This window comes from Colossoma macropomum, unplaced genomic scaffold (assembly GCF_904425465.1).
Source record: "Colossoma macropomum unplaced genomic scaffold, Colossoma_macropomum, whole genome shotgun sequence".
Lineage (NCBI taxonomy): Eukaryota > Metazoa > Chordata > Actinopteri > Characiformes > Serrasalmidae > Colossoma > Colossoma macropomum.
Genome location: NW_023494795.1, coordinates 43,535,893 through 43,547,096, shown reverse-complemented (window position 1 = coordinate 43,547,096; position 11,204 = coordinate 43,535,893). Strand labels below are relative to the sequence as shown.

General features: G+C 41.4%; 1 protein-coding gene across 1 annotated transcript in view; it reads right to left on the bottom strand.

The window, feature by feature from the left end:
• Nucleotides 1–373: 373 nt before the first annotated feature.
• Nucleotides 374–11,204, bottom strand: part of LOC118816003 (adhesion G-protein coupled receptor G2-like) — a 31,151-nt gene continuing 20,320 nt past the window's right edge. The window contains exons 14-18 of the mRNA XM_036582479.1: nucleotides 8,970–9,091; nucleotides 6,884–7,149; nucleotides 4,909–4,999; nucleotides 2,781–3,088; nucleotides 374–1,767 (exon numbers count right to left, since the gene is read on the bottom strand). Of these exons, the coding sequence (XP_036438372.1) occupies nucleotides 1,634–1,767; nucleotides 2,781–3,088; nucleotides 4,909–4,999; nucleotides 6,884–7,149; nucleotides 8,970–9,091 (921 nt within the window). The 3' untranslated portion in view covers nucleotides 374–1,633. The remainder of the gene's footprint in view (nucleotides 1,768–2,780; nucleotides 3,089–4,908; nucleotides 5,000–6,883; nucleotides 7,150–8,969; nucleotides 9,092–11,204) is intronic.

Here is an 11,204-nt window from a genome sequence, read left to right as displayed (position 1 = left end):
TTGCTAGGAAACAGACATGACAGTTGATTGTGGACTTTGATTGTGTAGATTAAGATTTTCTAACTGGAGATAAGATTAAGATTTCTAAATAAGATCAGATTTTCTTCTGTAATATGAATCTGTGAAAAATCTTATCTTGACCTGTCAGATCTGAAGACAAAAAGAGAGGACGTTTCTGTAATACGGCTCCCAGGTCCAAAAACATTTTAATATAACAATATAATTTCATAATAATGTTTTTCTGCTGAATATTAACACCACTTTACCCAGTAGCTGAATTGTGATGTTAGATTAAGTTGTGAGATAAATTCACCAGCAAAATAGACAAAAACAAGCAATTACCAAGCAATCAAACCCAAAACAACACAAAACCTAAAATCAGTAAATAGTTTATTCATCTTTAGAAGCGCTCGGTTTATTCTCACTCCACAGATTTAGTCTAGCATCGGTTAAGCAAGTCGAAAGGAGAGTAAAACCTTTTCTATTTCAATTCTGCAAACTGATAATAAAACATAAACATAATCAGCGCCGGTCTGTACAGCTTATAGTGTTTTCGTGTTTTCTAATTCCCACAACCTCTCCAAGACTGAACATTCTCTCCTCCTCAGTTTGTCTACTGCTAGACTGAATCTAAGAGAGGAAACACCTGGTCCAGTCGTGTGTAAAAGTTTGTGCACCCCTGCACAAATGTCACATCCTCTACAGAGACACACTTCTGCATTTTAGAAATACACAATTGCTGTTCATTTGCTGAATTGAACATATTGGGGGGGGGGAAATAAAACCTAAAGTGTGCAGAGTTTCCAAGTGTGCTCTCTGTAGAGGATGTGTTCAAAGTATTTTCCACGAAACATGTCATTTGAAACTTTTGCACACGACCGTGAGCTGAAACACATTTAGCAGGAATAAATACATCTAAACAGAATCGGTCACATACATTAAACTGAAAACAGATCTATACGTGTTTATGTACAGAGCTCCACAGTAAACAGAGAGCAGGAGGATCTAAATGCTAAAATGAACTTTGCCTTACTTCTTCATTTATTTAACAGATTGGATTTGTGTATTTACACAGGTTTAGGTTGAGGATTAGAATAAGGAGATGTTTGTGCTGTTATGTTAATCTTGACCCAATGGATGACCTAATCAGAGGAAATGAATGTTCTGCTATCATGAATTGGATGCTTTTACTTACAGCACTGTTGGAGGGAGACATGAAAGCTGTGATCTAAACCAATGAGATCGCATCCCAATCCTAGAAGCCATATCAGACCCAGGCGTGTTTGGATCTGTGGATGTCTGGAATCGAGACTGCTTTCATGGAAATGTAAAGCAAGTACAGTAATGACTCTGTGAAACTGGTGTAGATGTTTTGTTCCTAATTCTCTCAGAGTGTTTACTGTTACTGTTCCAGCAGATTCAGGGTTCATTACTTCTATTACTTTTTATAGGCACATTAAATAGTATTATAAGTTAAAAGTCCCACTATACAGCTTCTAAAGTTCTTTTTGGCCTGCACACTAGAACAGGCCTTTTAGCTTGAATCACATTTCAGTCATCCTAACGCAGAGAATATAGTCCAGGTGGCATCACGTCACAATGGCTGCTCCTCTTTTATCCAGTGATCTGTACCTTAAAACGCTTTCGGCTTCTCGTACGGGTTCTCCATGCTGGTGGCCTCCGTGGCGGTGCTGGTGGTCTTCTCTGAGGTCATCTGGTCCCCCACAAACTTGCTAGTCTTGTAATAATAAATGAACAGGAAGAATCCTGAGGAGAGACACAAACAGATCCACACTGAATCTGCCGATTGGGCTTTGTTGGGCTTTGTTGTGACCTGCAAGTAATGTCCACTCAGCAGCTGAACTTCTGTATACAGACTGTGGAGTGAATGGTGTGTTTTAAGTGTGTTACAGTGATTTTATCATTGGTAATATTAGGCATGACATCCTATCCTATAAATGTGATAAAATTATTGTATTAAGAACTATATTAAAAATATACATATTGTAGCGTCCCGGCCGTGGTGTTATGTGCTGGGCTGGGGGGCTTGTTAGAGGGTCTGTATGCCTACCGTCAGGGTGAGTTGTGTGGCTGTTCATGACCTGCCTGCTTTCTGGTTGTGTCAACTAGTGCTGAGTGGCAGGATTTCCCTGCTGCTGCATGTAAATAAAAGAGTGTTTCTGCATGTTGTTTTTCTACGCCAACACCACATTGGTGTCAGAAGTGGGATTGCCCTCCCAGTGGCCTGGAGAAGAGGTGGGAGGAAGGCCTGATAGTGGGGTTGGTTTTTCGTTCTGAAATGACTGTTTATGACCTGCCTGCTTTCTAGTTGTGTCAGCTAGCGCTGAGTGGTGGGCTTTCCCTACTGCATGTAGATAAAAGAGTACTCATTCAAAGCAGTGTTTAATTGAAAAATCTTTAATTTATAAGCAGTTGGTGCTCATCTATTTACCACCTTGATGACTATGCTAGTAATATGTTGTATTTTAAATCTTTGTATATTCACTTAATGTTATTTTTGTTATTTGCCATTTGTAATGATAGAGATAATTATCAATTATTATATCATTCGGTATATTTGGTGCTTTGTATATGAAGCGACTGAAGGGATGTATATAATTATTTATTTGAACACTACAGTTTCCCTACAGTACTTGCTTATAAGTGTTGCTACAGCACTGCTGTGTTGTATTACTTTATGTTTATACTGTCTTATTTCAGAACTAAGAACAGCATTGATTCTAGAAGAACTAACCCTTCCTCTTTCTTCTCTGACCCACCTTGGAAGGAGTTGAGGATGGTGAAGATGTAGTAGGACGGGAGGCGCAGGGCTCCGTAGGCGAAGAAGGCGAAGCCCCAGGTGAGTCCGAGAGTGCAGCACAGGCCCATTACAGTCAGGGCGTCAGAGGTGCCAGTTGTTGTGCGCTTACCGGAGGCAGCAGGTGGTTTATGGCGATTCACGGCGGTGCCTTTGAGGAGGAAGATCCATCGCAGCATGACGACAAAGGTAGTTAAGGTGAAGGCGAAGATTATGGAGTAGTAGCCGATGTTCACCACGTAATGGACAGCAGAGTCTGTGATCCAGCACCTTCAGAACACAAGCAGTTTAGAATATGCTGTGTAAATTCAGGAGAGCAGTGAATCAACCTGTCTTAAAGGGGAATTACACCGATTATTCAACATTTCTGCATAATTAAATGGTTGAGATGTAAACAGAGTGGTTCAGAGTGGTTTGGTGTGAAACGCTCTGTTCTAGAGAAACTTTCTGAGTCAGAACTGTTCACAGTGGTGGTGATAGGAACCAGACGTCCACCTCAAAGCTCCCTCACAGAAAGTTACTACATGAAATGGTTATGAATTCACTGCCTGATGACTGAGACTCTGTTTTATGATAGTTTAGAGAACTTAAACTCCATTCATGGTGGAGGGATACACGCAGGGCGCTGTGAGACAAAATAGTCCCCAAAGAAAACTTATTATTTCAGATTTTCCACTATTTTCCATCATCAACATTCCATATAGACTCAGAAGACTCGTGTAGGTTCACTGGTGGTTCTGGATAGTAAATAAAATGTCTATATTTGTGTTGTAGTCATGGTGACCCCTGGTTCCTATCACCACCACTGTGACATCTGAACCATTTCACACCAAACCACTCTGAATCTCTCTGTTTACACCTCACACACTGCAAACAAAATGATGATTTCACATTATCTTCATTATTTAGGATATTGTTGCGTGTTGTTCTTTTCTGAAGGCTTTGGTTCCTGCAGTACTACACGCCTGTCTGCCATGCGAAGCCTCTTTGAGGCTTTAACCCTCTGGGGTCCACCAGTTCACCCGTTTGTCAAATTCTACATCTGTTCGTGTATCTTTGTGATGATCCAGCACAGAAGTCCAGTTTAAAAACACTTCCTGAATCTGTAGAGTCGCCCTTTCCATTCCATCTTATCACGAGATCATACGAGACTCACATCCAGAGTTATGAGCCTATGAAGAGGGGCTGAGATACACGTCATCTGCCTCTCACCGTGTGGAACTGGTGGATTCGTGTGTCCGTCTACATTCTGTGTGAAACTGACCAATGGACACTCAGGAAATCACTAAGCACTGACCATCACACCGGAAACCCTCCATTCTTCATTCAGTCCACATCGGAGACTCATGTGAAATGGCGTGCAGAGAGTTTACAGCTGCTGAAGCTGCTGCAGCGGTTTTGGAAAGTAGTGATGACGATAACGGAGCATTTAGATATGAAACATATGAGGACACGTTATATGAAGAGCTTTTAAACGAGAGTTTAAGAAGAGATGAACACATAGAAAAAAATGCCTCTAAACCCCAGAGGGTTAATAGTTATTTAACCCAAACTGACCTCTGCAAACAGTACTTAAGTACAGAGTAACTTATAGAACTGCAGTGGAACTTCTTAGAGCATCCAGCTGCTATTGGCAAAAAACTATCATGCTGAAAGTGCCTTGATATTCTGGCACCTGAGGCCTCGACAGCTGCACCATTTAAGATGGAATGGAAAATTTGAATAAGTAGCTGGTGAATAAGAAGCGGTATAAGAACTAAAGGCTCTATTCTTCTTTTATTGGATCATTTTGGTCTGAAATAAGATGCTAAAGCTCCAAATTGAGAGGAGTGATCAACAGTAAAGCAGCTTAGAAGCTGAAACAACTCAACAGAATGAAATTAAACCTAAAAATGGAGCTAAATGTTAATGAGTAAATGTAGATTACTTCACTCACCAATATTCATATGTTGACGTAAAAAGGAAATACTTATACAAGTACAAACCCGTCAAAACTCTACTCGTGTAAAGTAAGTAAATGTGCTTGTATGTAACGGAAGGTTGAGTGCTAAAGGAGCTGTAGGTGAGGGATGAGGGAGTGAAGGACTCACATTTTCACATCCTTTCCGTCGTCAGCATGAATGACTAGTTGGTTGTATTTTTGCAAACAGAAGACGACGGTGACAACAACCGCAGGAAGAGCTGAAAAGAGAAAATAATCTTTTACATTATCAGATCAAATCAAACCCAGTTCACATTTGACTTTAAAGGGCCCATAGCATGACACCATGTTTGTGGATGAGATGTGGGACAGGGAAGAACCTTTTAAAGGTACAGAGAACCCTTACATAATGTTCTTTTCCAATTCAAGGGTTCTTCCTACATTATGTAGACATTAGAAAGGTTCTTCACACTCATGCATCTCATTTACAAAAAATGGTTCTCTACAGAGAGTAGTTTAGACTCTAACCTTCGTTATATGAACAAAAGTATTGGGACACCTACAGGAGCTTTTATGACTCCCATTCTAAATCCATAGGCATTAATATGGAGTTGGTCCGGTTTGCAGCTCTAACAGCTTCCACTCTTCTGAGAAGCTTCTACAAGATGTTGCAGAGAGTCTGTGGGAATTTGTGTCCATTCATCCAGAAGAGCATTTGTGGGGTCAGACACTGATGTTGGACGAGAGGGTCTGGCTCACAATCTCTGTTCTAGTTCATCCCAAAGGTGTCTGATAGGGTTGAGGTCAGGGCTCTGTGAGGGTCAGTCAAGTTCTTCCACACCAAACTCACCCAGTCAGGCCTTTATGGAGCTGCTTTGGTCACTGGGGCTCAGTCATGCTGGAACAGGAAAGGTTCTTCCCCAAACTGTTTTCACAAAGTTGGAAGCAAAGAATTGTCCAAAATGTCTTGGTGCTGAAGCATTAAGATTCCCTTCACTGGAACTAAGGGTTCTAGACCAACCCCTGAAAAACAGCCCCATATCATCATCCCTCCTCCACCAAACTTTACAGCTGGCACAGTGCAGTCAGGCAGGTAACGTTCTCCTGGCATTCGCCAAACCCAGACTCGTCCATCAGACTGACAGATAGAGAAGCTGATTGGTCACTCCACAGAATACGTTTCCACTGCTCCAGAGTCCAGTGGCGGCGCTTTACTCCACTCCATACGACACTTGGCTTTGTGCTTGGTGATGTAAGTTTTGCATGCAGCTTCCATGAAGCTCCTGGTGCAGTTTCTGTGCTCATGTTAATGATAGAGGAGGTTTGAACTCTACAGTTATTGATCAGCAGAGCGTTGGAGACTTTTATGCTCTAAGCTCCTCAGCACTCGGCGACCCGCTCTGTAACTTTACGTGGTCTGACACTTCGTGTCTGAGTTGCTGTGGTTCCTAAAAACTTCCTCTTTTCAATAATACCCCTCACAGTTGTGGAGTATCTAGGACGGAAGACATTTTGCAAACTGACTTGTTGCAACGGTGGCTTCCTATTACAGCACCACGCTGGAATTAAGTGAGCTCTTTAGACTCATTCTTTCACTAATGTGTGTAAAGGCAGGCTGCATGGCTGGGTGCTTGATTTTATACACCTGTAGCAATGAGACTGAATGAAACACCTGAATTCAATGATTAAGAGGTGTGTCCCAATGCTTTTGTCCATATAGTGTACATACTTGCTTGGATGCATTCTCTGAGTTGAAAACAAAATGTAAGTCGCTAGTCTGCTAAATCTCATATATCTAAAGGTAAGGAGCCATCCATCGTCAGCTTCTTCTGTGGCATCATGCAATGAAATTTTTCAAATTAAGAGAAATACATTCACTCCCTAGTCCAATCACGGAAACTGATCTTCAAAAACAGCCCTTTTTGTGTTCAGTGTTGTTGTGATGTCACAAAACTCAATGCATATACAGTCTGTTTAATTCTAAGGGATAAAGAGAGGTCAGAAAATGGTCATTTCAAAATTCATTTTGACTGTTTTGGACACATAAAATCAGACATATGTCATAAGTGGAGCACAGGGGAAAAACAAACCCCTAGGAGAATGTTGGCCCTGGGCCGTTTCTCAGCAACTCTGTCTGAACTCACCCCACCCGGCGATGCAGATCTTGGTGAGGTAGTGTTTGATAGGTGTGGAGTTTCTGCCCAGCTGCAGACAGAGGTGGAGAGCCTCCAGACCGAACCACGTGAAGCTGGTCAGCAGGCAGTAGTGCATGAAGCCCGCCATCAGCTTACAGCCTATTAGGTTCCCCGTGTTCGCCACGTACTCGTTGGTCAGGAAGGTCAGATTCAGCAGGACCAGCGCCACAAACAGGTTTATGAGGATGTGCACTGAATCGCTCTGTCTCGATCTCCTGTGGAGGGACGGTGGAGAAGTAAATGTTTCTGGACCAAGACTGCACTGCATTCATTGTCTAAATTAGATTAGATTGTCCTTATTGTCCTCGAGGGGCAGTTTGGTTTGCAGACAACAGCCAACACAATCAACACACAGTATAAAAAAGGAGAATAAAATACTATTTAGGAAAGGGCATGGGTACACATATATACATACACAGGGAGATTCACTCGAAAGAGGCCCCGAATATTCTGCTGTAACTCCCGGTAGGACGAAGCAATCTGAACCAAAAAAATACGCTACATACTTTGACGTCTGTGTAATCGATTGCATTCCATGCGATGCTGGAAGTGATCTCCGTTTTCTGCCAGACACATGAAGGGTTACGGGGGTACGCACCCGGAAGTTGCAAATGAAGGTTAAACATTGCGACGGTTGTCCGACACCTACCTCATCGCTCCGACGCAGGGGCATCCCGGCTTGTTCAAAGCTTTATATACTGAGGAGCTCATCACACGTTGTTTTGTTCAGATTGCTTCGTCCCAGAGAGAGTTATTACAGAATATTCAGGGCCTCTTTCCAGTGAATCTCCCTGTACTATGTAATATAATACGTGTCATCATATTGCCATTACAAAGACATATAAAAAACACAGAGAGTCTTTAAGTCCTTGGCCAGTGGACCTACAGCTCGTTTAAAAGCCCAGTGGCTAATGGAACAAATCACCTCAGATATCTGTCTGATTTGGCCCTTCTAGGGAAAGTGTACCTCCGTCCTGATGGCAGGGGACAAAACTGTGCTTGAAGAGGGTGATGAGTGCCTGCCAGAATGGCCTTTGCCCTCATCATGGCTCTTAACTTGATAAAGATGGCTAAGGTCCTTCAGGTTAGTGATCTTCTGGCTATTTCATTCACTCTGCTGAGGTTGCCAAACCAACAGATCATTGCGACAGTTAAAACTGACTCAATGAAAGATGAATAAAACACTTTCAGGAAAGATCGATCAACGATAAAACCCCTGATTGAAAATCTCGCAGTGGCCTTTTTGCAGTCTCAGCACTGATCGTCATGTTGATATCCAGGAGGGTGCCCAAGTATTGAATTAACCTACTGTCCCCACAGCTGGCCATTTATAAAAGTCGGTGACAGGAGGGTCTCGGCGGAAGTCAATAAGCATTTCCTTTTGTCTGAGGGACGCTGACTTGCGATGTGCAGTGCCACCTGAGGGCCCAAAGATCATGAGCATCCAATACTGACCATCAGCCTTGTCCATTGCGTACAGGGATTTCTCCAGGTTCTCTGAAGCTTTTGATGATATAATGTACTGTAGATGGTGGGATATCCAAAGTCTTCACAATTTTGCATTGAGGAACATTTTTCTGAAATTGTTCCACAATTTTTAGACGCAGTTTTTCACAGAGTGGTGAACCTCTGCCCATCTTTGCTTCTGAGAGACTCTGCCTCTCTAAAATGCCCTTGTTATACCCGGTCATGTGAGTTTTGCTCCTCCAGCTGGTTTTTATTAGTATCACTTACTTTTCCAGTCTTTTGTTGGCCCTGTCCCAACTTTTTTGAGATGCGCTGCTGCCATCAAGGTCTAAATGAGTTAATGTTTTTAATGAAATGGTCAAATGTCTCACTTTCAACATCTGTTATGAGTTCTATGTTCTATTGTGAATAAAATATGGGTCTATGAGATTTGCAAATCATTGCATTGTTTTTATTTACATTTATTTACATTTTACACAGCATCCCAACTTTTTGGAATTGGGGTTGTATATACAAAAATAGTGCATTATATATACATATATATATATAGCATTTCTCCGCACTGTACCTTAACAGGAAGTGCATGAAGAGGGCCACACCCAGGAAGAAGATGGAGAGTCCGCAGCCGATGGAGGTGATGTAGGTGAGGTTGCTTAGGTCAGTGCCAGATATGGTTTCAGTTGGGTCGGCCTGTGGAAACATCATATATTTTAGCACACTTAGTCTCATACTGATGGCGTCTGCAGGTCCCTAAATCATCTTAAAAGGCTCAGATTTGGATTTCAGGTTTTAATGGATTTGATACATTTTTCTGGTATTTCAGTTTTTACTCTGAGTGAGATCCACTTGCGGTGTTTTTTACTTTCCCTTTAAGGCTGATATGCTTTCCCTGTGAGGCTGATTGGCTGCCCTGTATTGTTCCTCACTATAAAAGCATAATGAGGAGGTTGAGGTGTAAACTGATGTTAACTCTTAGTAAGCTGTGTCTGAACTACATTACCCAGAAAGCCCTTTAAACTGAAACCACACTGGAGGTTCATCACACTGCCCACTGGAGGACCCTCATGCATGGTGGGTTCTGTGTGTGTTCATACAACTGTAAGCCATACTGTAGTAGTCATTTACATAGCTTTGCTGTGTTTATGTTGGCTGAGAAATGTGCTGAATGTTCTAAAGCATGATGTTGCTAAATTTGCTGTAGCTCTAAATATGCTAGCGCTTAGCTAAGGACAGATGACCTTGGTAGTTGTTTCTGTAATTCATGCTACACTGTTTGCACATTTTTGAAAGAAACTTTCTACTTTTGAGTGTATTATATTTGCAGTGTCCTAAACATGGTAGACTAGCTGGTATTCAGGTAACAACTCATTTTGCCAAGTTTTAATCACTGTGTGTGCCTGGAGCGCCCTCTATTGGAATTGCCACAGTAGTACCAGATACAGCTTTGCCTTTGTAACTTTGCATTGCTTGTTTTTACAGTTGTTATTCAGAAACTCATTGTGTCATCTAGATATTCAAATCCTGGCTTTGAACGCTGAGCATCTTGCAGAGCTGACAATTCAGATTAACTCAATGTGTGACCTGTCATCATCTGTCCTTCTGACTGAGGACGTTTCAGTTGGTGTCCTCCTTAATGGCATTACATGCACATATTACCCAACATAACTAACTAGAAACTAGAGAAACGAGTCAGAACTGTTCACAGTGGTGGTGATAGGAACCAGACGTCCACCTCTAAAAGCTCCCTCACAGAAAGTTACTACATGAAATGGTTATGAATTCACTGCCTGATGACTGAGACACTGTTTTATGATAGTTTAGAGAAGATTTTGACCTGAAAACTTTTTTTGAGTGGAGAGGTGAATTTTTCCCATCAATTTTTCAAAAATTCTACCTTTTAAGATGTAAACAGAGTCATTCAGAGTGGTTTGGGGTGAAACACTCCGTTCTAGATAAATTTACTGAGTCAGAATTGTTAAAGTTTTATGATAGTTTTGAGAAGATCTTGACCAAAAATGTATTTTAAGTTGAAGGGCGCTGTGAGGCAAAATAGGCCCCAAAGAAAACTTATTATTTCAGATTTTCCACTATTTTCCATCATCAACATTCCATATAAACTCAGAAGACTCGTGTAGGTTCACTGGTGGTTCTGGATAGTAAATAAAATGTCTATATTTGTGTTGTAGTCATGGCGACCCCTGGTTCCTATCACCACCACTGTAAAGACATCTGAACCATTTCACACCAAACCCCTCTGAATCTCTCTGATTACAGCTCACTCACTGAATTATGCAGAAATTTTATCATCTAAATGTTTTGCGCCTGCAGAACCTTTTTTAAAAAGGCATGTTGTATATGGTTCTTTATAGTACCAAAAATGGTTCTGCTACTGTTATGATGTCAAGCTTGCATACAAGAACCTTTTTTGCTGCTATAAAAAACTCTATACAACCTGTTCCCATCAATCTGAAGAACCATTTCAGCATGCAAAGCACCATTTAAGCGTATAAGTGGTTCTTTGAGTGTTCATGGTTCCCTATAAAGCCACTGTCTTTAGTAAAGAACCCTTGATGAACCATCTATAAAAGAGTGTGGTTCCCGTTGGCTTCACTACAACTTTATCCTGCTTAGAAGTGGATGTAAATATTAAGTAACTACTAAGCTCAACTTAGAAATTAGTACTTGTAGTGTTATGTTATAACTAGCCTAATATTTTTAACAAACAACTGGTGCACCCACGCCCGGAGATACATAATTATTTCAGGTCACAAAAAAGTTCTCAAACATTGTTCAGGTGGTACAG